Raw genomic sequence first — 22930 nt, forward strand, 5'->3', positions numbered from 1 at the left:
ACCAATAACTCGCAGATGAATGTGACCCCAACCCGTTCCAGTATCCACCAGAGCCGCTGTAAACTCCAGCTGAATGCAGAGGTGGAAACCAGAGTTAAAGTGCTCTGCTGGGACTGACATGCCCAGACGTCAGGACACTTAATGTGACAATATAGCATCAATCTACGAGACAAAAGATGAATCTGCGTACAACCATGCAGTAACACACATCCCAGTTGTCCTTTTGTCACTGAAAGGTCCGATTGATCTTTTCAGTGGAGACTGGCGTCGCCTTTGTGTGACCGCTGACTGAACTCGGACCGCTGGGTAAAATACAGACCTAGCCCACAACCCAACGTCCTAAGAAAGATGGCTGAATGACAGCCGAGCGTCCAGAGTGCAGGTCCCAGGGGCTAATGATCAGATCTGCTGCCAGGATATTCATATTTTATAAACAGGGATGCAAACTCATCAGGTATGAAAAAGGTGACAAGGATCCGATCCCCCGACCCAACAGAATATCGGCTTTAAAATGAGGAATAACAGAGGATGTTAGCTTTCAGAACAACTAAAGCAGCAGTTAATAATAACAGAAACGTTAAAGAGTCACATCTAATAGAAATATATAAAAGCATTTATTTTAATTGTGTAGCAGTAAGTTTATCATTTTGGCAGCACTGTTGAGCATTTTGAAAATGTATTTTCATGCCTCTGTTCAAGGCTTAGTCTTTCTATCTGTATAGCCAGTGGTATAAAGTAACTAAATTCATCAACTCAACAAGTACTATACTTGGGTACAATTTTGAGATACTTCAATGTTTTGCTACTTTGTTCTTCTTCTCCTCTACAGAGGTACATGGTGTACTTTTCCTCCTCTACAGTTCAGAGGTACATGGTGTACTTTTCCTCCACTACATGTATTTAATACCTTTAGTCACTCTACAGATGTGGATGAATGATGTGAAATATAATCAAGTGTTAACTCAGACTGTAGTTCCACCTGGAGTAAATTCACAAGCTACCCTGCAGTATACAAAGTCATTCAAACTAGCTGCATCTTTACCAGCTTTGAGAACACTTTAATGATCAATCATTATAAAATATATCAGATATATTATTCTGAAATTGATCAATCTGCACAGTGACTACTTTTACTGTCGCTACTTTCACTATATTTTGATGATAATACTTTTCTACTTTTAATTGAGGAACATTTTGAATGCAGGACTTTTACTGTAACAGACAGAGTATTCCTACACTCTGGTACTTCTACTTTTACTCAAGTACAAGATCTTAGTACTTCTACTTTTACTCTAGTACAAAATCTGTGTGCTTCTACTTTTACTCAAGTACAAGATCTTAGTACTTCTACTTTTACTCAAGTACATTATCTATACTTATACCACCTAAATAGCCTATGAAAAAAACTATTAAAAAACGAAGGCTAAAGCTAACGTTAGCAGATAGTGACAATGTATGCTAGTTAGCTAGCTCAACGATTCTAAATAATATTGCGACAGAAAAACTTCTCAGTGCACATCACGCTCTGCCGCTCCGACAGGGAGCTCTGCTCTGAACACCTGAACGGCCCGTTCTAACAGCTGTTCACCAGCGGTCCAGTCTGTGCCACAGTGACTCCGGACCACACAGTTAATATTAACGAACGCACCCGTAGGTAATGTAGCTGCTGAAGCTAGACCCTCATCGCGGAGCAGCAGAGCCTTATAATACATCCATGAGTATCCGACAGGCAGGAAGACTCGAGCACACAGCTCGTGCTTCATTATATACAAAAAGAACACCATGCGTGTATGATTGCACATAACAGCTCGCGGCCGAAGATTACTCCGGGTCCCGGAAGCACCCCCCAGGATTGCCAAAGCATTCCCTAAGCACTCCCAAGAAATATGGTGTTTTTTTTTTTTTTTTTCGAAAATTATTATTATTTTTATTAAATTACAAAAATTATTGATTACATCAATGCAAATGTGAAACAAACACATTTTTGACCAAAAACATAAAGCCAACACAGGTGATATGATTAGGCCAATGGCCAGCACCCATTCGATTTTTGACCTACCCATAGGCTAAATTACTTGACACTTGAGTGACTTCCTGTTAGCTAGAGCACCAAATGATTTGCTAACAGCAAAGTGAAAGATGGATAGTTTTTTAGTCCTTAAAAGTCCACGTGTGGACACTCAATCAAAACCACCTGAAAGCGAGAGGGATTCTGCACATAATAGCCTAGCGTCGTGAGTACAAGTAGCTTCTATGTTCTCTGTGTTTCATTCAAGCTCTGCTCTCTGTGTGTGTGTGTGGCACGAGCCATTTTGTGTGCGTGCGCGAGCGAGCGAGAGAGAGAGCTCGCCTCGCGCACCGGTGGGTATCTACCGGAGATCGTTGTGGTTAGCATCTGGTGCTAGCTAGCCAAGCTAACGGATATAAGGAGCTTTTTCAACAACAAGGTGGAGGGAGAACTCTCTCCTGTCAGATGGAGAGTCTCAGATAACCTCAGCTCAGGTGAAGTAAAGGACTCTCAGTGTTTAGATCAGGGGTGGGGAACATCCGGCCCCCGGGCCGTATACGGCCCGCGAGACAATTTGTTAATTTATAAACACACGCAAAAAAGAAAAAAGTTAAAGAAATCTAGACCGCAAACAAATTAAACAAAGCGAGTGCCTGTTTTTCCTGGCCAAGGTCACGGTCCTTGAACACAACACGAACCTAACGTGTCATCACGTGGTACATGTCTCGTCTGACAGGGGTGCAGTTCTGACGGAGAGCACCAGAATGTCGCTCCGGCACTTCCAAGCTGTACCCATTCTTTCACACACAGTGACGTCACAAGCTACCCACAATGCAACACGCGCCATATATATATATATATATATATATTAGGGCCGGGACTTTAACGCGTTAATTAAGATTAATTAATTACACAAAAATTAACGCGTTAAAAAAATTAACACGTTAAAAAAATTAACGCATTTTAATCGCACTTATTTTTGCACCGCGGAACGTTTCTCACTGGATGAGTTTCAGGCGTACCGATTATACTGGAGCACCAACTAATGTTCATGACTTCAGACAACAACAAACCACAGTGAACAACAGTGGGAAATGTTGTTTTAAAAAACGGACGGATGGAAGCGTCGATAAGAGCACAGTTGTGTGCAAATTATGCAAAAAGGAATTTGCATATCACCGCAGCACATCAAGCCTCAAGTATCACCTCAATGCAAAACATATAGCAGCTAGCGTGGAAGCTAGCGTGGACGTTAGCCTCTTTTATCGCGTTCACACCAAAAAGAGCCGGTACTAAAATTAGTTCATGAGAACCTTTTTACCCCCACGAAAGTCCCTGCTAGAGAGCAGGGACTTTCGTACGGCTCTCTTGTGAGAAAATAGCTATATGTCTGATTGGCTGGGCGGATTGCAAACCACGCCCCGTAAAACTCCCAAAAAGTTATTATCCTCGCATTAGCATTATTAGCATTAGCATTAGCCCAGCGCAGAAACGCAGAGAGACTAATTTATGGCAACACAAAATAAAACATGGGAGCGGTGGAGATGAGGAGGTGTCGGCGTTCTGGCGATTTACTCGGAAGGCTTCAGTAGAAGCTGCTGGGAGTCCCAGCAGCTTCTACTGAAGCCAGTCCCCAACTCCGGGGACTTCCGGCCGGGGACTCCGGGTGGCAGTATACGCCGTGAAGTGGTTTGCGGCCTGCCAGTAAACCCAAAGCAGAAGAAGAACAAGTGACGTCAGCGGCTTCATTTGCCTAATCCTCCCTCAGGGATGTATTCCAGTGTGAACGCGATCTGTATTTAGTTCATGCGAACTAAAGAGTTCTCATGAACTAAGTTCTCATGAACCTTTGTGGGAAAAGTACTGCAGTGTGAATGCGCATAATGGTATACTAAAATCCATGTGAAAAAAATTGCTTCTCACTGTTCTTAGGTCAAATATTTATATGCGATTAAAAATGCGATTAATTTCGATTAATTAATTACAAAGCCTCTAATTAATTTCATTAATTTTTTTAATCGAGTCCCGGCCCTACTATATATATATAAATATGCCATTTTCATGGAGGTGCAAATATCCTGGAAGTGCAAATATAAACAGCTAGCTAACGTAGCAAGGCAGAGCGCACTAGGTTTTTTTTCTGTATTAACGACCGAAGAAATCGCTGCATGTCTTCGGATTACATCTCTGGACTTGAGGGGTGTGCTCTAGGTCGTTACCAGCGTAAACTAAAGCTGTGTGGGTTGTCGGATTGCCCTTACAGACTGTGTCAATTTTGGCTGCATCTACGTCTAATTTCTGGAAACACCAGGTGAATACCTCACTTGTCACAATAATATTATCATGCCAATGCATATATGTGGTATTTTAGAGTTGACTAGATATTGATTAAGGCAATAGACTATGATATTCAGTACAGGAAGCTGAGCAACACCTAGACGGTGTACGGCTAAACCCTTGGCCTGCTTGCACCTCGCGTAAAACGGCGGATACCGGAAGTACGGTGTCGCCCTCGGCCCAATACCCGTATGTGTGTGTGAAAGAATAAGGAGCCGTACACATGCCGCAGTTTTTGCGTGAATGTGTCTTTAGTTGAAAGCCCAGTGGCGATCTGTCATAGTGATCATTACAGTCAATAACTTTGTTGTTATTAGCATCTCGTTAGCTAGCTATGCTAACGAATATAAGAAGCTTTTTCTCCAACCAGGCACATCTTTATATGATCATTATAGTTATACAAAAATAAGAGAATAAAGTAAACGGGTATAAAATACTATATGATAGTAAAAAAAAGTTGTTATTAATAAACAAGAATACAGTTTGAAAGGGGAGTGATTTGTAAAATATCCATAAAGAAAAAGTAAATATGCTTACAGTTCTGTTTCAAATGGGTGTTGAGATGTTTCCATAGATCTCCTAATGTTGCTCTCAAAGTGCACAATTTTTTTTTAGAGGAGGTTAGGTCCCCCCCCCCACTTAAAGAATGTCCACATGGATAGGAAACTAAATACATTTGCACACATCTTTTGTCCATATCTTTCTGTTTTGGTGGTCATGCCACACCGTGCACGTGCATGCATGCGCGAGTCATGGTACAATATCTGGATTAAGAGGTTGCTTTTTCTTTGCACAGCATGAAAGAAAGGCCAAATGAATGGGCTGTGATTTTAGTTTTTTTTAAGCAGAGGTCAATAATTTGTACGGTCCTCGGAGGATGTTGAAAAAATTGAAATGGCCCTTGAGAGGAAAAAGGTTCCCCACCCCTGGTTTAGATAGTTAACTTTAGTCTAGTTATCTCAGTGGGTCTCAAACGGTTTGTTTTAAAAGGGTGTGTGATTTGTAAAATATCTATAAAGAAATAGAAAATCTGTTTACAGTTCTGTTTCATATGGGTGTTGAGAGATGTATCCATAGATCTCTTAATGTTGCTCTCAAAGTGCACCAGATTGATGCTTTGAACTTCAACATTTAAAGAAATCTTCCCGGGGGAGCATGCCCACTAGAGGACGTGAGGTCCACCCCCCACTTGTAAAAATAGCACTTTACCCCTGCTTACACCTATATGCCGTGAGCTGATTATCGAGCCTTCATTGTAACAGTCGCGGGTACACTGTGGGTGCGTGTGGGGAGTGTTGCATTATAAAATTCCACTGTAGCGCTGGTGCATTAATGGGAAACCCTTAATGTTTGAGCACCCTCTATGAAACGTCAAGCTACCCCACAGCACCCCCTAGAGAAAATCTCTGGCGCCGCCACTGCCCCCCCCCCCATACCCCAAAAGTATTTTTATTGCAAATCTACATGAATCACACAAACGACCTATTTTGGATTCAAAACGGCGAATTTTGCCAAAAGGTGACAAGTTTGCATCCCTGTATAAAGGAAAATTAGCAAATAAAAGCCTGTCTGGTGTGTGATGCACTGTGGTTGCAGAGATAGTCGTGCTGGAAAATTATTAAAAGACCTTTGATTTAATAGCCTAATCGAATGTTGGCTTTGCAAAAACATTTTCGAACATCTTCCAAGACGGATTGATTGCAAACTTGACATACATCACATATTATAAAAGGTGGAATGTAACTATGTTCACTTCAGTACACTTTTAAAATACTGGTCTTCGTTGGAGTATTTTCTGTGGCTTTCTGTTGCTGCACTTTTTTTTGGTGAACTGCATTACACTGAAATATTGCACTCTTTAGTCCTTTAAATGTATCCGACAGCCTAACTAGTGACCTTGATTTAGGAACTTTGCACAGACAACTTATGGAAAGGTTTTTTTCTACAACAGCAACTTTTTTTTGTTTTTATTTAAGTTGAAACGTTTAATGTCTGTATGGGTTCATTATTATTTAAGTATTTCCAAATATATATTTTATAATTGAGTTTTTGTTCATACAAAAGCATTTCATGGTTCTTTGTTTTGAAATGTGCTGATTTTATCTTTAAGCATTTTGCAATTTGACTTAAAACAAATTATCTGAAGACTTCTTTCACCCCTGCCTATAATATAATTGTTATGAGAATAACTGTGATTCATGCGAATACTTGGTGACTACATGCAAGTAGAGTTCATTCTTATTCAATTGTTTAATTTAGGAGTAAGTAGCAGGGGAGACCAGGGACAGTTGTAACACGGGTCGGTTGTAACACCTTCAATATCTCCAATCACAAACAAGCTGATGAAACGCACTCTGCACATGCGCAGTTAGATGGTAAGATCGCTGAGAAAAAAAGGTGCCACGTTTGAATTTCTCGCGTAAGATATCAGCAAAAGTGTGTTTCTGAGGTCAAATATTAACTAAAATTATATGATGTATTTTTTGGATACTGTCTTGAGTTCAAATGTCAAGGAATCCAAACTAGTATTATTAGAATCACTGTTTTGTAAGCTACAAATATAACTAGCTAAATATGGGTCAAGCTAGCAACCAGGCAGGTTCACAGGGGGTGGAAGCAAGACTGGTGGTCCTGGGACGGTTGTAACGGGACGGTTGTAACATGGCACATTTACAATGATGGCTCATTTGCTTGAATGATCAATTATTCATTCAAGCATACAGTTGTATTGTTGGTTGGTGTGCATTGTCCCTGTAAAAATAAACAGAATATAATACTGTACAGTAGGCCTACTGTGTGTGTGTTTACAGTATGCCACATGTCAGAAAGAGGAAGACAGACAGGGAAGTGCCACTTGCTCTGCTGCAGAGGGCCTCAAATGAAGTTGAGAAGGGCAAATCATTCAGGGAAGTGGCAAAGTCCCTGGATATATGCCATGTCACCCTGTACCGGTTCCATAAGAGGAGGCTGAGGTTGGAGAGTCAGGGATCACAAACACCCCCAAGAGTAGGCTACTGGACACCAAAGAAGGTGTTCTCAACAGAGCAGGAGATGCTTTTGAGAGACTACCTGATGGAGGCAGCTGATTTATATTATGGTCTCAGCTCAAAGGAGGTAGGTCCACATAATTAAGGTAGAAGCACCTCTCAGAGAACAGTTTAATCCTTCACAGAGGAGGATGATGCTGTGTGTGTTATCTGTTATCCTGTTCATTGTTTGTTGTAGGATGTGTGAAACCCCCAGTGTTGGGCAAGTTACTTCCAAAATGTAATATATTAAATATTACTTATTACTCTCTTTTGAAAGTAATAAGTTACATTACAATATTACTGTCTCTGAAATGTAATGAGTTACACTACTTTAGTTACCTTTTAGTTACTTTCACCAAAAGAATGGCTAGTTATTTTAAATGCTAAAATGTAGTTTAGTGCAGCTCATTATACATCCAGTGAAGGGCAATGTGGTATAGCATAACAATTGTGTAGGCCCTTAAGGCTACTAACAACGTGTATTACACGGCTTAGTTAAATATTCGATTCTGATTGTAACTTCTTAACATGTGACACGTTGTTAATACAGCAGTACAGACCAGTGTCAAGGACTATAATGAAGGTTGCTAAGGAGGATCAAGAAAGAGAAAGGAAAAGAGGTTAAAAGACGGAGCACTGGACGTCAGATAAATCACCAGAAGAAGGCAGACAGGAAGTAAACAATAACAGGACACGGAATGGGCTCTGTAGTGTGTTTAGTATATGGCCGTGTACAGGCCCGGTTCCAGAACAAAATGACTCAGGGTGCCTCTGAGGTTACAGGGGGCGCAGCAGTAGTAGGTTTACATGAGCAATAGTGGCCGGCAACAGCAATGAAAAATAGCATTGATGGTCCCCAATGAACAGATTATGGCATTTGTTATGTTTTGAAACCAAGCAAGTGAGAACATTTCAAGTGAGTTAAAAGTGCAATCCTGAAATATTTCATATAGTCCAAAGTGGACTATGGCAAAGAAAAGCACAACAGCTTCAAAGCTGTACTGATAAAACAAATGAGAACATATTGTAAATCAAGGCACATATTATTTAAACCAGATCATAGTTTGAAATGGCAAACATTGAAAAGCAAAAGTATTATTAAAACCATGTACTAAATCATCACCTTGGTCCCATCATATACTCTGGGAAGAGAATATTTACTGTGCTTGAAAACTGGTATCACATCATCATGTGAGGTTGACTTTGTGACCTGGAGAACATTTCAGCTGCAACATTAGCTTGTTGATAAGCTTGGGATATGAGATCTTTTTGTAGCCATTCGTGGTGAAGGCATCTGTGCTATTGTATGCATTATTTTTGACCCAACATTTCTTCAGGCATGGCAGAATATGGCACTATTTTCACATGAATATTCTAGCCCTTGTCTATTTGTATACCACGAGCTGCAAGATGACCGCCTAACCCCACTGTACAGGCGGGTACTTGTTTAGATATACCTGGGCAGGCTCTGTTTTGCCGTGGTATCCTGGCACCTGCGGGCCGCAGAGGGGCGGCGTAGTTTGGGGAGACGAAGACTGCTGCTCCGGGGGCGAGTCAGGCGAGTCAGGCGAGTCAGTAAGTCAGTAAGCTAGTGTCTACAACGGAGGGTAACGTGATGTCCCCATCCGACATGTTGCTGGCCTTTAGTGATGGTTGCTTTAACCATTTTCGTATAAATGATTATCCACAGATGTGTGTCACTGCTGTGGAAGCACTTTGGAAATGATGCACGCGCAGCGGAGCAGGTCACGCGCACCTGACACAATTTGTTGTTTGTATTTTTCGCTCCGTTCTCTTTTTTGAATAGAGGGTGCATAACATTCAACTGCCCCGAAGATCCCGATGCGAAGCCTGAAGGGTAAACACACCAGGTTTACTAATCTACCCGCACAATTTGTCTGGTGTCGGAATGTCTCTATGTTAGTACATTCTTAAAAAACAAAACACCATTTAATTTCGGGTTGAAATGTGTTGTAACTGCGTTACTGAGCATTGAAACGGGTAATATATTACCCACATTTCATTAGTAATGCGTTACATTTCTTCGTTACAGCAAAAAGTAATATATTACTGTAACTCCGTTACTTTTGTAACGCGTTACACCCACCACTGGAAACCCCATTCAAATCTTGTTGCCTTAGAATTTGACAGCTTTCCCTATTTGTTGTCATGTAGTGTGAAAAAAGGTAACCGTTATTAACATGTTACAACCGTACCTGGCATGTGCTACAACTGTCCCTGTACACAAGGACAGTTGTAACAGTTGAGTTTAAAAAAACAAAAACATTTTCCAACCTGTACTTATTTCATAAAAACATCTTAAATACATTGTTTCAGTAGCTGACATATTGATAATGTATAATATAGCAAAATGGCTATCCTATTGTAAATGGTTTTTTACTTATTGGGGAAAAGCCCAAAAAGTGTTGCAACTGTCCCTGGTCTCCCCCACTTAGTAGCAAAAATAAAGATCCCTGAGGATAAGAGTTGAATAGCCCTTCATGTTCTTCAAATGTCCAACAGAGGGCAGCAGAGTGTTTGTTTTAGCATGAGTGAAACATGACAGCAATTGGATATGCTCTTCATTGTTTTAAGCAAACACATGAATTATGACTGCATGCACGTAACCTGTAAACGTTTACAGCAAAAAATAACTATATTTTACATCGTATAAAGCAGAGTCAAAGGTGGATAAAAACACATTTTGCTTTTAAATTGACCGTAAGCAGTTCTCTAATTCTCTATGCTTAAAACGCACTAAACATAACTATAGTGCTTTATTCCTGTGTCACAAAAGCACAAGTGTAAAAATCCAATAAATATGGTTGAATTACATTTAACTGTGTCAGTTTCAGGGTCCTGATATTGTGCCTTAATGCTGTTATACATTTACCTGAACACTCGAATGGAACAAAGCCACTGATAAAGTGTCCTGATACAAGTAAATCATTTTTAGTTTAAATATTAAAGTTGAAATCTACAAGAAGTACACAAAATCAGCTACACTCGAGTTAGAATGCAATTCCAGATAGGACATTGTGCTTATAGCTAAATAGATATAGCCCAGACAGAGCCATGAGTTACTGTAGCTTCACTAACCAAAACAACATATTGATAATTGTATTATTAGTGTGTATTTACATTAGTAATAGACCCATAATCTAAGAAACCAGAAGGTGAATTATAACAAGCCAAGGAGTCTACTGTCATGCTACCGAATAATTAGCTAAATGCTAAAATCAGCAAGCTAACTTGTTAATGTTTACCTTGTTTGCCATCTTTATTTAGAGTGTTATCATGTTAACATTTAACAGAACAACTAAGGTTTATGTCATTAGTTGTTCAGCTTTTTGGTAAATAAAATGGAATACAAAATGTGACCTGACATGCTTGAGGGGTCATTCAAGTTTTCACAACTAGACAGTGCCAAATTCCCAAGAAGGCACTTCAAGACAAGACATTTTACTGAATACATTTCACATGCTGCCAAAAACCCACCTGTGACCAGGACCCGGTGCTCCACTCGGGGGGGCAGGCCTGGGTGTGGCAGGGCTGGACCTGGGCCGGGGAGATGACGGGGCAGAGGGAGTGCACCACCCCCTCCTCCCTCTGATAGGTCACTTTCCTCAGGCAGCGCAGTGCCCTGGTCTGCTGACCTCCTCCACATGAGCGACTGCAAGCACCCCAGTCTCCAGTCGCCCAACTGTGGGGGGAAACGCCAAGAGAGACATGGTTAGGAGGGGGGGCATTACAACAGTTATTTGTCTAAACCAGGGATGGGCAACTTGGATGGTGGTGGGGGCCACATCATTGATATACTGGCCACCAGGGGGCCGCAGATTCACTTGGAACACACACACACACAAATTCCATGTGTTGTATGTAATTATTAACAAATATACTAAGTCTGACATCTTCATTGACATTTTACAATCAAAGGGAACATCCCCAAAAAATGGGAACTTCCTCTAATAAGCTCACTTTATTTCATTTTTACAAGTGGCATGTTTGTATTGAACAGGTTATTAAACAGTGGAATACAACTATTTTAAACTATTGGAAAGCACGGAAAATGTGTGTGTATTGAGATTAACCATTAGATGACATGCACATGAAGTCATGAACACTAACCTAGACATTAGTTGTCTAACTTGAACCTAAAACACTTGTAGCCTGTCTCTGCTCACGCACAATAAGGGGAGTGTCCACACAGACACCTGTCAGCCCGCACTCTGCTGTTCCTCAGCACCACTCCCCCTCCCTCCCTCTGAAATTATGAATGAAAAGCGTAGTAATCATAGATAACACGGCAGGGTCCGTGACAGTTTGTTTTCATCTGATTTCAAATAAACAAAGTCTTGGTTTTAAGAATATTAAACTTGTTTCGTCAAATTCAGATGATAAATACAACTTGTAAGCTTGTAAAGGCATAATTACAAGAGGCAACTTAACGTCACAGCAGGCATAACAACAGCCGGTGTTTCTTGTGAGGGTTTCCCCGGGAAACAAACACAATACACACAAATGCGTCACAGATTATTTTTGCGGTATTTGAAATCACCTACGCAGCTCGCGACGTAACTAGGAGTCTAGTGGACGGTATCAGTACTACAAGTAAAACAAAATAATAATTTGAAAAATAATTGTTTTTATTTATTACGTTGTTTATAAATTAATCTGAGGGCCGCAAAAAGAAGAGGTGGGGGCCGCATGTGGCCCGGGGGCCGCTAATTGCGCATCCCTGGTCTAAATCATTACAATACATGTAATTTATCTGCGGTTAAAACCAAGGTGACTTACAAACAGTTCTATAATAGTCCTGCCTACGGAGGAATTTGGGGTTACGTTTCTTGCATAAGGACAGTTCCAAATGTTGACTATAGTTGTTGGGGATCTAACCACTGACCCTTTGATTGGTAGGTGCCAATTTAACCCTGAGCCACAGCTGTTCTTTCAATCTTTACAGTAAGTTTAATGAAAACATTTAAAAAGAATACTGGGGCCTATTTTTGTCGACAAAACATCACATTAGGCTTTGGGAAATTGGGGATGGACACTTTGGAAAATTTGTGATGGATATATCTTTCTAGCTCTACTACTGATGAAAATCCTTTTGGGATTGGATATGCTATATCTATCGCCTTTTGCATATACTCACACTAAATTCAGTCTCTATCATCAGAATACCAACAACATGAGGCAACTCCTAACTTCTAGTCAATGTCTGCTGCACTTATTTTGGGCCTACTGATTATTAGGAGTTTAAAATCGTCAGGTGGAGAACCGGGTTTTTCTTGCTTTTCTTAAGAGTTATGATTCATGAAAACCTAGACCTTCTGCTTATGAATTACTTCTACTTTAACACATTGATCTTTATCATTGCACAAATTGCTAGTTAAGAGCAAATAAAGATATTACACAGACTGAAATAAATATCCAAATCTCTCCGTATTATTCGGATCATCTGAAACTAAACACAACCACCATTTTGTATATACGACCCTCCATAACTGCTATCCCAGGTTTGTCAGGTCAACCACAATGTACATAAAGTCTACGGACAATCCTTTTCTTTCTTTTGTCTTTTTCTTGATTTTTTTCACCTGTCCCACTATATTTTTCCAAATCTACTCTCTCCTGTCCTCTCTTTAATTTAAGCGTCTTTGAAATCCTGCTTCAACCCTGATGAAAGCCTACTGCTGCTTCTAAAATAGCTTCTGTCTTGGCATTGGGGCTGAATGGGAGAGATTACAGCAAATGAGTGGTCTGACAACCACAGGGCTTAGAAGAGGGAGATGGAGAGATGGGCAGATGGCTCAGTCCGGTTCTGAGACGACACGCTAACCGCAAAGACCATTCCTCCATGCCGCCGACCTGCTTCTGGGGAAGAAAAATGCTTTCATTCCCTTTCAAACGCCACAGGAAAACGAAGCAGAAGGACTAAACTGCAATTTGTAGAGCTTCGCTGCAAACCACCACTGACCTAGCTGTAATTTGTATCTCTGAAATATTTCAATTACTGACATATTTTGGGGTAGAAGTAAGCAATACTGTTGAGGAGGTTCTGAGAAGCTCACCCATGCATTGGTATGGTGGTGCCTCACCCATGAATGAATACCTATTCTTAAGTAAGAGCGAAGTCGTTCTGCCAAAATATATGACCATATCTGCCAAACAGGTGGCTATACTCCTATTAAAACTCTTAACATGGTTTTTTTCTTAAACATAGGTTTATACCCTTTTACATTTGTGTGGCTTGGCGTACATGGACATTTCAAGACTTATTTTGCTTGTATAAACAATCATTTACGTCTTTGTTCTTGACGTTTTTGTCAGCATTTCAATCCAACATGGTCATCCAATAGTTCCAACAGTTGGATTCCTTTCTTTTAGTTTCTTAAAATGATGGTAGTTGCACTAAAGTTCTTCTCCAAACCTTTTACTGGATATAAGTGCACTCCAATCAGTCTTTTACACTGAGCCATGTTGAGAACACAGTGAGAAAAACCGGTGTAACTAATACAATTAAGGATGGCTGAAATACCATTTAGCTGCTTCAGTTTCAAGGCCCTGGTATTGACTGGCTCACTGGCACCCTGCATTTGCTTACACTAACATTTACTAATACTAAATGTAACACTTTAAAATAGTTATATTAATAAAATGTTCTCTTAAGCTCAAAAGATACATTTGATAGAGTATAACGATATTTTTGATACCTTGATTATTTTTTAACTAACTTCTATATATCTGGTTAACAATATAATCCCTCTTTCTCTGACCCTATCTACTTAGAGTAGAATCTTTGGTCTTTATTATGTTAAGTTTTAGCCAATTTCATATAATTGTATTCATTTATTGTACAGTTTCTACCTTTTTTATAAATGGATTAAAATAAAGCAAACTTCCAAAAAGTCATCCCCCAGGCCCAGGTCAGTATCATGCACATATTTGACTGTACATCTTTCCTGGAACAGGCACAACATGTCCCACTTTGATCTGTCTATATATGCTGCTGATGTGATGCACAGAGGAATCCCCAACCTGTGGTAAGTGACTCCACAGACGGCCTTCAAAAAGCACAACTATAGAGGAACAGAAGAGTGGAAGCTAGAAAGAGGTAATAATTGGCAGCTGTGCGGTGGAGAAAGCAGAAAATAAAATGAGCATATATTTTCCTAACTGCACAATGGGTTTTGAGATTGAACAGTCTTCCTTATTTTAGTATTATCTAAGTATTCCTTATTTATGTTCAGGAACTACTGCTACCAATTGAAAATCTGAAGTTTTTCCTGACAGTCTAACTGCAATTCTGGGAATGAAGGTTTGTAGCAAAAAGGGGGTAGATGGGAGTGGAGGGATGGGGGGGAGTTTGACTGGCTCTGCATGGCTAGACTGGCCGGGCCCCGTGGGAATCCTGCCGTCTCTGCACAATAAAACATGGATAGGCCTGTCAGCACCCGAGATACACGCCGCAGAGATAAGCAGGCATTTTTACATTCCCCCTCCTGTCAAACACACACACCGCGCACATACATCCCACCTCATTGTCAATTTTTCTTTTCTCTGCTGGGTTCTTCAATGCGCACCCATACATCCTGGAGTTCTTAATGCAGTCATTAAAGCTTTCATGCTGCTCACTCAACTCGACTTTTCTTCCTGTGCAGCGCCCATAAATTGGCCTAAACACACAACCAGCTGAGAAATTGTGTCAGCTACTGTATAATACGATCCACTGTAGTCAAACACTGCTTTTATTTTCATGAATGGACAACCATACCAAGGTTATTTATCTGGGCTATACACTTTTTCCACTCATACAAAGCAAGGGGGAAGGTTGGGACACGCATCGAGGCTGTTTAATACCTTTCGCCAAGATAAGAGAAATTGTATGCCCAAGATTAGGGGCAGGAAATGCCCTCTCGGGTGGTGGGAAACTTAGTGAAAAACAGAGGCTGTATGTTGGAGGTGTAACCGATAGCTGTCTGGCTTGTTCAATCCCTGACACGGGAGAAAGTTCAGTCCGGATTTGTTGTGGCACGGGGAATTGGTGGACAAAATGACAACATCCTTAACATCAAACAGAAGCAGCTTCTATTTTTATCCCAGGGCCTGGTTCCGAAATACATGATTTCAGCGTCATATATTCGGAAAATGTGTGCGCAACTGTAATTATGCATGCCCTGTGTGTGTGTGTGTGTGTGTGTGTGTGTGTGTGTGTGTGTGTGTGTGTGTGTGTGTGTGTGTGTGTGTGTGTGTGTGTGTGTGTGTGTGTGTGTGTGTGTGTGTGTGTGTGTGTGTGTGTGTGTGTGTGTGTACTCTCTTTGAACCCAGGACACGGTTCCCTGCCTGTTCTTTGGAGCAGCGCTGTAAATCAAGCTAGCTCCAGTTCCCCCAGCCAAAGGCCTACATACTGTAAGAGAGAGGCCATTTATTCAGCGCTGTTTCAACATGTTTCTCCACTGCACTTTAGCCTGGTTCCCTCCTTTTCTTGCGTCCCCAAAAGCACAGTCTGCTTTAAAAATTCATTCCATTAAGCACAATGTCTAGACAACGGAGATAAAACATGGGCAGGATCTTGCCACTGAGAAAGACAGTTGCTCTGGGCAGAGAATTTTTTAGAGAGTGATGATATGCACTGAAAGCAACAATCACTCTGAGTTGGCTTTTATGTCTCCCTCCCTTTCCCCAGCCTCGTCTTTCTTTATTTGTCTCTCTCTTTCTTATTCTCAAGTGTTCCTTGAAGAAAAAGGACAATTTCAAAACTTAGAAACATCATTAGGTTTTACTTCATGAAAAAAACCACCATTTGGTTTAAAGTCGTTTCAGGGCCTGTGAAAAGTTTGGGTGACAGTGATGTAGCCAGAACACCCACAGAATAAATGTTTGATTGTCCAAAAAACTAACTGTAAAAATGTAAGGCATTTAAATGACAAAAGGCGATGCTAGAGGCTAGCCTTCCCCTAACCCCATCATTTCGTCAGGCTGAACCTAGGTACCCTTAGGTATGCTTTAAACAGCATGTTAATCTTGCCATGCTAACATGCTCACTGTGACAAACAAGCAGATAATTAGCACGTAAAATGTTTACTATGTTCACATATTGTTTGTTTTCCCATTAGCATGCTGACGTTAGCTAGTTTGCGCTAAACACAAAGTCAAACTTATACGGTTTGATATGTCTGGAGACACACATTTCCATAAAATTGTTTGTATTAGTGTTAATTGTATTTCCTTTTTTGCCTAATTTCAGTAAAATACCAGAATCTGCCTTAGAAATCCAACATACCTTGATTACAAAAACTATAATCACAGAGTATGATATTCCTATAAATATTACTGAGGATATTGTTGACCTGCTTATTAGCTACAACCTTGTTTTCTCAGCAGACGACAGAGCTGGGAACACACAGTAAAGTTTGCTTAAATAATCTACTCTTAAATGCAGTGTTCTTGTTAGGAATATGTATTGAAGTTTTGGTCCTCTATTGGTTAAGTTACAAGGTCACATGATCATACGAGAATCCCTCTTGTCAGTCCTTAAGTAATGTGTTTCTTTCAGAACCAAAGTCTGATGGACCAATTAAAGTCCTGTGTGTAGCTACTGGTAGCTGGTTTAGGAGGTCAAAACCACCAATGGTGGTACCTATTAAGGTTACCATTGATTTAGAAATCGCATTTTAGAATTGGAGAATTCTTAATTGAAAGAACAACAATTATAGTATTTTTGTATGGATGTTACGTGCCAGGCAGGCTGTACTTGTGTGGTTTTCCTTCCCTCCTGTGTTTCTCTCTTCTCCCTGTCTTCTGCACAGCTAATCAGTAGCTGATCGGTATCTGCCTGTGCACCTGAGTCTGATGGATGATTGGATCCTCTCACCCTCAGCTGGCCTATCAGCAGCCAGGGCCGACCATAAAGGAGGCACCCAGGAAGTCTTCTCGCTCTCTCTCACCCTGGGCCTGTTGCTGATTGAGGAGCCTGAATTGACTGCCTTGTTTAGAAGCTCATTCTACTTTGTTCTGACCTTTGTAAATGTGTGTGTGTGTTGAGAGGTGGGGGAGTTAGGTAAGTCTGGGGTACCCTGTACATTTCTCATCACGTAGATAACTAATGTTAATACACACTAGGTTAGTGGATTGTTGCCAACCCTGTATTCTGTTTTGTCCAGAGTAGTTTAGTTAGTGAGGGTTTTTGTTTGAGTTTTGGTTTCAAAGGATAGATGTAGAGATAGGCCTGGTTTTGTTGTGCTTATTTCTTTTGTTTGGCACAATCTCCTTTGTCTCCTCCTCACAGAGTATTTCTGTTTAATTTCTGTTCAGTTAGGTTTACAAGGAATAAACCTTTTGTCAACCTTTACGCTGACTCCCTCATTTTTATTGGTTGTTGTGTGTTATTGTCTCCAGGTCCCCTAGACCTTAGTGGGGACGTAACAATGGAAAAGATGGACAGTGAGAGATAGATAGTTCATCCAATCATCTGCCAATAATTTGTGGAACGTGCCTCCCCAAACAGTTTCCAATTATGACTTTTTAGATTTCTCTGTGTAACAAGGCATCTGGCGTGTCAGGGTAGTGGACTTGGCAGGATAGGACCATTCAGATTTAACCTAATGTTCTGCTTGTCATCCACCAGGAGCCTGTTGTCACCAAATTGTGGGGGTAAGCTCAACATAAGAAGGAAACATTACATGATTCTGTCAAGTATTGATATGCAGGTGGACATACAGCCGAGGAACACACTGCAATGGAACAAGTATTAAAGAGTGATGCAAAATGACCGAATATCAAAAAAGGCATTCATGGACTTTTTTAAAATAAGAAAACAGAAAAAAGGGAAAAATTAGACAGCAGGAGAGTCGGGAGGGGGAGAGGAGAAGAACACAGGTTGAGCAGAGTAGTGGCGGACCGCAGCAAAGGGACCACAGGCAAGCTCTAGACTGCTCAACCATCGTGTGTATATGTGAGAGTCTGTAATAAAAACCGCGCCTAAGGTTGCTGAAAATGTGGCAACATAACGACACTAGCCACATTTACCACGGCCAACTGTATACCAAGAAATGCCCTTAAACACACACACACTTACTATGCAGGGCAGGGTTGTGTGTTGCAGAGATGGGAGCCCAGTGTTGGTCTGGTGTGGGGATTGCACATGGTGGAGTTGACCTGAACCTTCTGGTCCTGCAGACAGATGGCCTTGTTCGAGATACGACCTGACGGAAAAAAAAACACGGAGAGTAGAGAGTTGTAAATCTTGCATAAAATCTGACAACTTTGGGATTTGAGCCTAAACTATGGAAATCTTAAAAGTTCAGTTTTGACTCTGTCATGGATCACAAGTATGTTAAGTCAGTGTGCCTGTGTGCAGCCTCTTGAGAGAGTAAAGCTACAAGAAACAGTCAGAACATTCACAGACACACATGCACGCACACACACATGCACGCGCACACACACACATTGAGCAGGGCCTTGTCTTAAGTCTTCTGGGGCTGACAAAGTTTAAACTTCTCGGTTGACAAAGGTGCTTTTCATCATCCTATACACAAAAGAATAGCTCATTTACACAAACACAACATATACAAACATATGAATACATTCTTACTCAAGTACACCCTTGAATAAGCAGGTTTTTTTAATGTCGATTGACCATTTGCTAGGCGACCCCCCCTTCATTTGCTGTTGACTGTTACATTTGTCACACAGACCATAAGGATTCTACAATGTTAAATTAAATGTTGAGATTCTAAAAATGTTTGATAGTTTTCTTAATTTAGATAAAATAATAATCCTTGTTTTACATTATTACGTATTCAGCTAAATGAAGACAATTGTGCTTGTATATTATATACTTCATAGTACAATATAAAGATAAAAAAAGTGATGCCACTTTCTAACAGCCTTTGAGCTGTAGTCTCCGGCAAAGAGTCAGCAACAATTTTGAAACCGTACACGTTATAATTTCAATCAAGTTACGGTTGCTAAGCTATTAAAGGAAAACTGGTGTTAAAAGGGGAAAACTCTCTATTCATGAACCCGAAACAATGTCACACACTTCTGGATTCATCCTTAAAACACACATGTACAGGTCTAGTGTAAAAACAAACACACACAGTCTCACCTCCAGCACAGGGAGCAGAGCAGTCGGAGCGCACCACGCCCCAGTTGTAGTCGGGTTTCCTCTCAGTGCGCGGCAGGGTGTACTCCCACACCACACCCGGGTTCTTTCCCTGCAGGAGGATCTGTCAGGCAAGAGCAGTCAGTCAGAAAGATGTCACACGTGTAAATATAGTTATATAGAAAGCACACTGAGCATCAACACCCAGCTCAAATCTTTACATTAAACATGTTTCCTTCCCATTGTTCAAGGGGTTCAAACTAGCAACCTTTGTACAACACGAAACGAGGCTACTAGCAGAATATAAAGTAGGAAATCGCAATATGTACATCAAGTAAGTTTCTAACTATATATCGTTTTTTTATTTTATTTTGTAAAACAATTGATAGTTACGTATGTAACTACGGTTTACGGTGGCCCTGAAGTGCAAGACACCACAGCATTTCACAAAACGCCACAGCATTTCACAAAACACTACAGCATTTCACAAAACACCACAGCATTTCACAAAACACCACAGCATTTCACAAAACACAACAGCATTTATTTATGTCTGTATGACGTTGTGAGTGTGGACGGAGCAGCTACAGGTTAGTTTAGCCTGATGGATCCGATTCCATTAAAAAAAACACGCATTTTAAAAGCTTTTCCCCTGCCGTCTTATCTGCAGACTAGTCAAAGCGTTAATTCATGGTTTTTACTAACCGTTATCAGTATGTAGTTACTTCGGTATAACTTTGAAACGTGTATTACAATTAAATCACGGTCAAATATGTTCATTTTGTTGTAGTTGGTATCTCCCATAGAATTTACATGGAGATACGGCCCGCCCCCTCTCCAGCGTCTTGTTTGAATGACAGGAGTAAACACAGAATTAATGCTTTATTAATTAATGGTTTTTAAAGGGCTTGTCTCCATGTAAATACTATGGTAGACCACCCAATATTCGCATCGCTCTAATCGCTCGAGTTTCACCGCGGCTGTCAGCGGTGTTTGCTCCTGTCATTCAAACAAGAGGCGTTGAGAGGGGGCGGGGCGTATCTCCATGTAAATCCTATGGGAGATACCAACTACAACAAAATGAACATATTTGACCGTGATTTAATTGTAATACACGTTTCAAAGTGATGCCGAAGTAACTAAATACTGATAACGGTTAGTAAAAACCATGAATTAACGCTTTGACAAGTCTGCAGATAAGACGGCAGGCGAAAAGCTTTTAAAATGCGTGTTTTTTTTAATGGAATCGGATCCATCAGGCTAAACCAGCGTTTCTCAAAGTGTGGGGCGCGCCCCACAGAGATGTTTTTTTCACACTGGTGGAATATCAAAACAACGGCCCAAAACGCATCAATGAAAGCGACCCTCTACCACACAAAACAACACCTGTAAATAACCCAATTTGTGTTCTTTGAAAAGGATATTGCATTGTGTTTGTTACTTTCGTTGCAGTTGTATGTCTTAAGTGTAATTTGGCATGCTTTTATTTTGAAGGCGAGTTTACGCTGTTGACAGTTGTTGTTGCTATGGAAACAAGAAACGTTTCACAGCGGGCGGAACTTGTCATAAAGTCCGCGATAATAAAGCCCACCCATTTAGAGGGAAGATATGATTGGTCAATTGTACTGTCATTTGACATTACTCTCGTTCAGTTACTATAGCTGGCCCTCTGTGAATTCATAGCTGGACGTCCAATCAGCTCCTTTCTTCACCTCGCAGAGACGAGCTTCTTTCATTTAACCCGTCACATTCAAACAGAAACTAAATAGGCAGATTCAAAGGATTTATTTATTTGGAAATGTTATTTTAAATACAATTTAATCAAGTTATTTTTGGTAAAACTAATGACAAATATTACTAAAAACATATTAAAAAAAATATATATAAAGAAAAATATAATTTGTTTTAATGTTTTTAAATATTATTTTGTAGAATATCTTAGGCCCTCAGAGACAGGCTCGCCACTGGTAAAAATCTCTCATACACACATGTGAAACGCTCTCACAGACACAAACAACAGCGTTGCAGTCGGGAAGAAAAGCAATGTGGAGCGAGCGAGAGAGCAAGAGAGAGAGCACACCTTTATCTATTTAATAAAGTTGTAAGAAATCATTCCAATGTGTACTATAGGACAGTAAAAAGTTTAAAAGGGGAGGGATTAGTAAAATATGCATAAATAAAAAGAAAGAATGCTAACTAGGTAAAATAAGATAAGAATAAACAAGTTTAAATGATTTGTTGTGATCATATTCTAAAGATGTTTGGATTATTGAAAAGTATATAGCTCCCTTTCATCTGAGTGTTGAGAACTGTTTCCATAAATTCATGTTGGGCTCAAAGTAGGGCTGCTCGATTATGGCAAAAATCATAATCTCGATTATTTGGGTCAATAATTGATATCACGATTATTAAAAACGATTAACCATTTACTTTGAAAACATCAATTTATTGAAGAAAATCATTTGAAAAGTATGTTTTTAACAGTTGATTACCCTGAACTTTAAGTATAATTCAACTGAAAAACTTATTTAAAAAACATAAAATCGTTTTATTTAGATGATGTTGTTTTCATAATCGTTGAAGCCAAAAACGTAATTGCGATTAAAATACGATTAATTGAGAAGCCCTAGCTCAAAGTGCACCAGATTGATGCATTTAACTTCAACATTTAAAAAAAATCTTCCTGGGGGTGCATGCCCTAGACTAGATGTGACGTCCACCACCAAATAAAGCAGGTTAAAATAATTAAATTGCTACATTTTATTTAGTAAACACTGAAAACGGGTCCCACAGACCCAAACAACACACAAAGGTTAAAGGTAAGCATATAATAATGTTAAAATGTGCTAAATATATACACTGCAAAAAAACAAAAAGAGGAGTAAAAGTAGCTCACGACTTTTTTGAAAGTAGCCCTCATCCTAAAAAAGGTTGGAGATCCCTGTTATAGAACGATACATTTGACCATTTTAAGCTTGGCCTACCATTTTATTGGAGCGATGAGGAACAGGTGGGGCTTGAAAAGGCCCACCTGTTCAAAGTGGGGAATGACAGAAAAAGTTTGAGAACCACTGGGCTAAACTAACCTGTAGCTGCTCCGTCCACACTCACAACAACGTCATACAGACATAAATAAAGCAGTGACTGTATTCGCCATGACACAGACAGTCTGTGGTTTGTACATGTTTAACTTTTGTCCAGTTTCTGAACAGATATGAGGAGCTGTGAGCTCTGAGTGTGTGTTAACGGCTGATGTGTTGGGACATATTTCGCTGTCGGGTGTTGACCAATCACGAAGCGTCATTTCTTGACTGGCAGCAAAAACAACCAATCACAGCAGTGCTTCTCTGGCTGGCTCTGTCCACTCACAAACAAGAAGTGTTCTCCCTAAAGGAATACCCTTTCCGTCCAATGTGAAATGCTGTGGTGTTTTCTGAAATGCTG

General features: G+C 40.3%; 1 protein-coding gene across 6 annotated transcripts in view; it reads right to left on the reverse strand.

Moving 5' to 3' along the window:
• Positions 1 to 22930, reverse strand: part of adamts18 (ADAM metallopeptidase with thrombospondin type 1 motif, 18) — a 102605-nt gene that overhangs the window by 15795 nt on the left and 63880 nt on the right. For all 6 annotated transcript variants that reach the window (XM_034201285.1, XM_034201281.1, XM_034201280.1 and 3 more), the window contains exons 17-19: positions 19490 to 19610; positions 18458 to 18584; positions 10873 to 11077 (exon numbers count right to left, since the gene is read on the reverse strand). In XM_034201285.1, coding sequence (XP_034057176.1) covers positions 10873 to 11077; positions 18458 to 18584; positions 19490 to 19610 — 453 coding nt within the window. The remainder of the gene's footprint in view (positions 1 to 10872; positions 11078 to 18457; positions 18585 to 19489; positions 19611 to 22930) is intronic.

Source organism: Gymnodraco acuticeps, unplaced genomic scaffold, assembly GCF_902827175.1.
Source record: "Gymnodraco acuticeps unplaced genomic scaffold, fGymAcu1.1, whole genome shotgun sequence".
NCBI classification, from domain to species: domain Eukaryota; kingdom Metazoa; phylum Chordata; class Actinopteri; order Perciformes; family Bathydraconidae; genus Gymnodraco; species Gymnodraco acuticeps.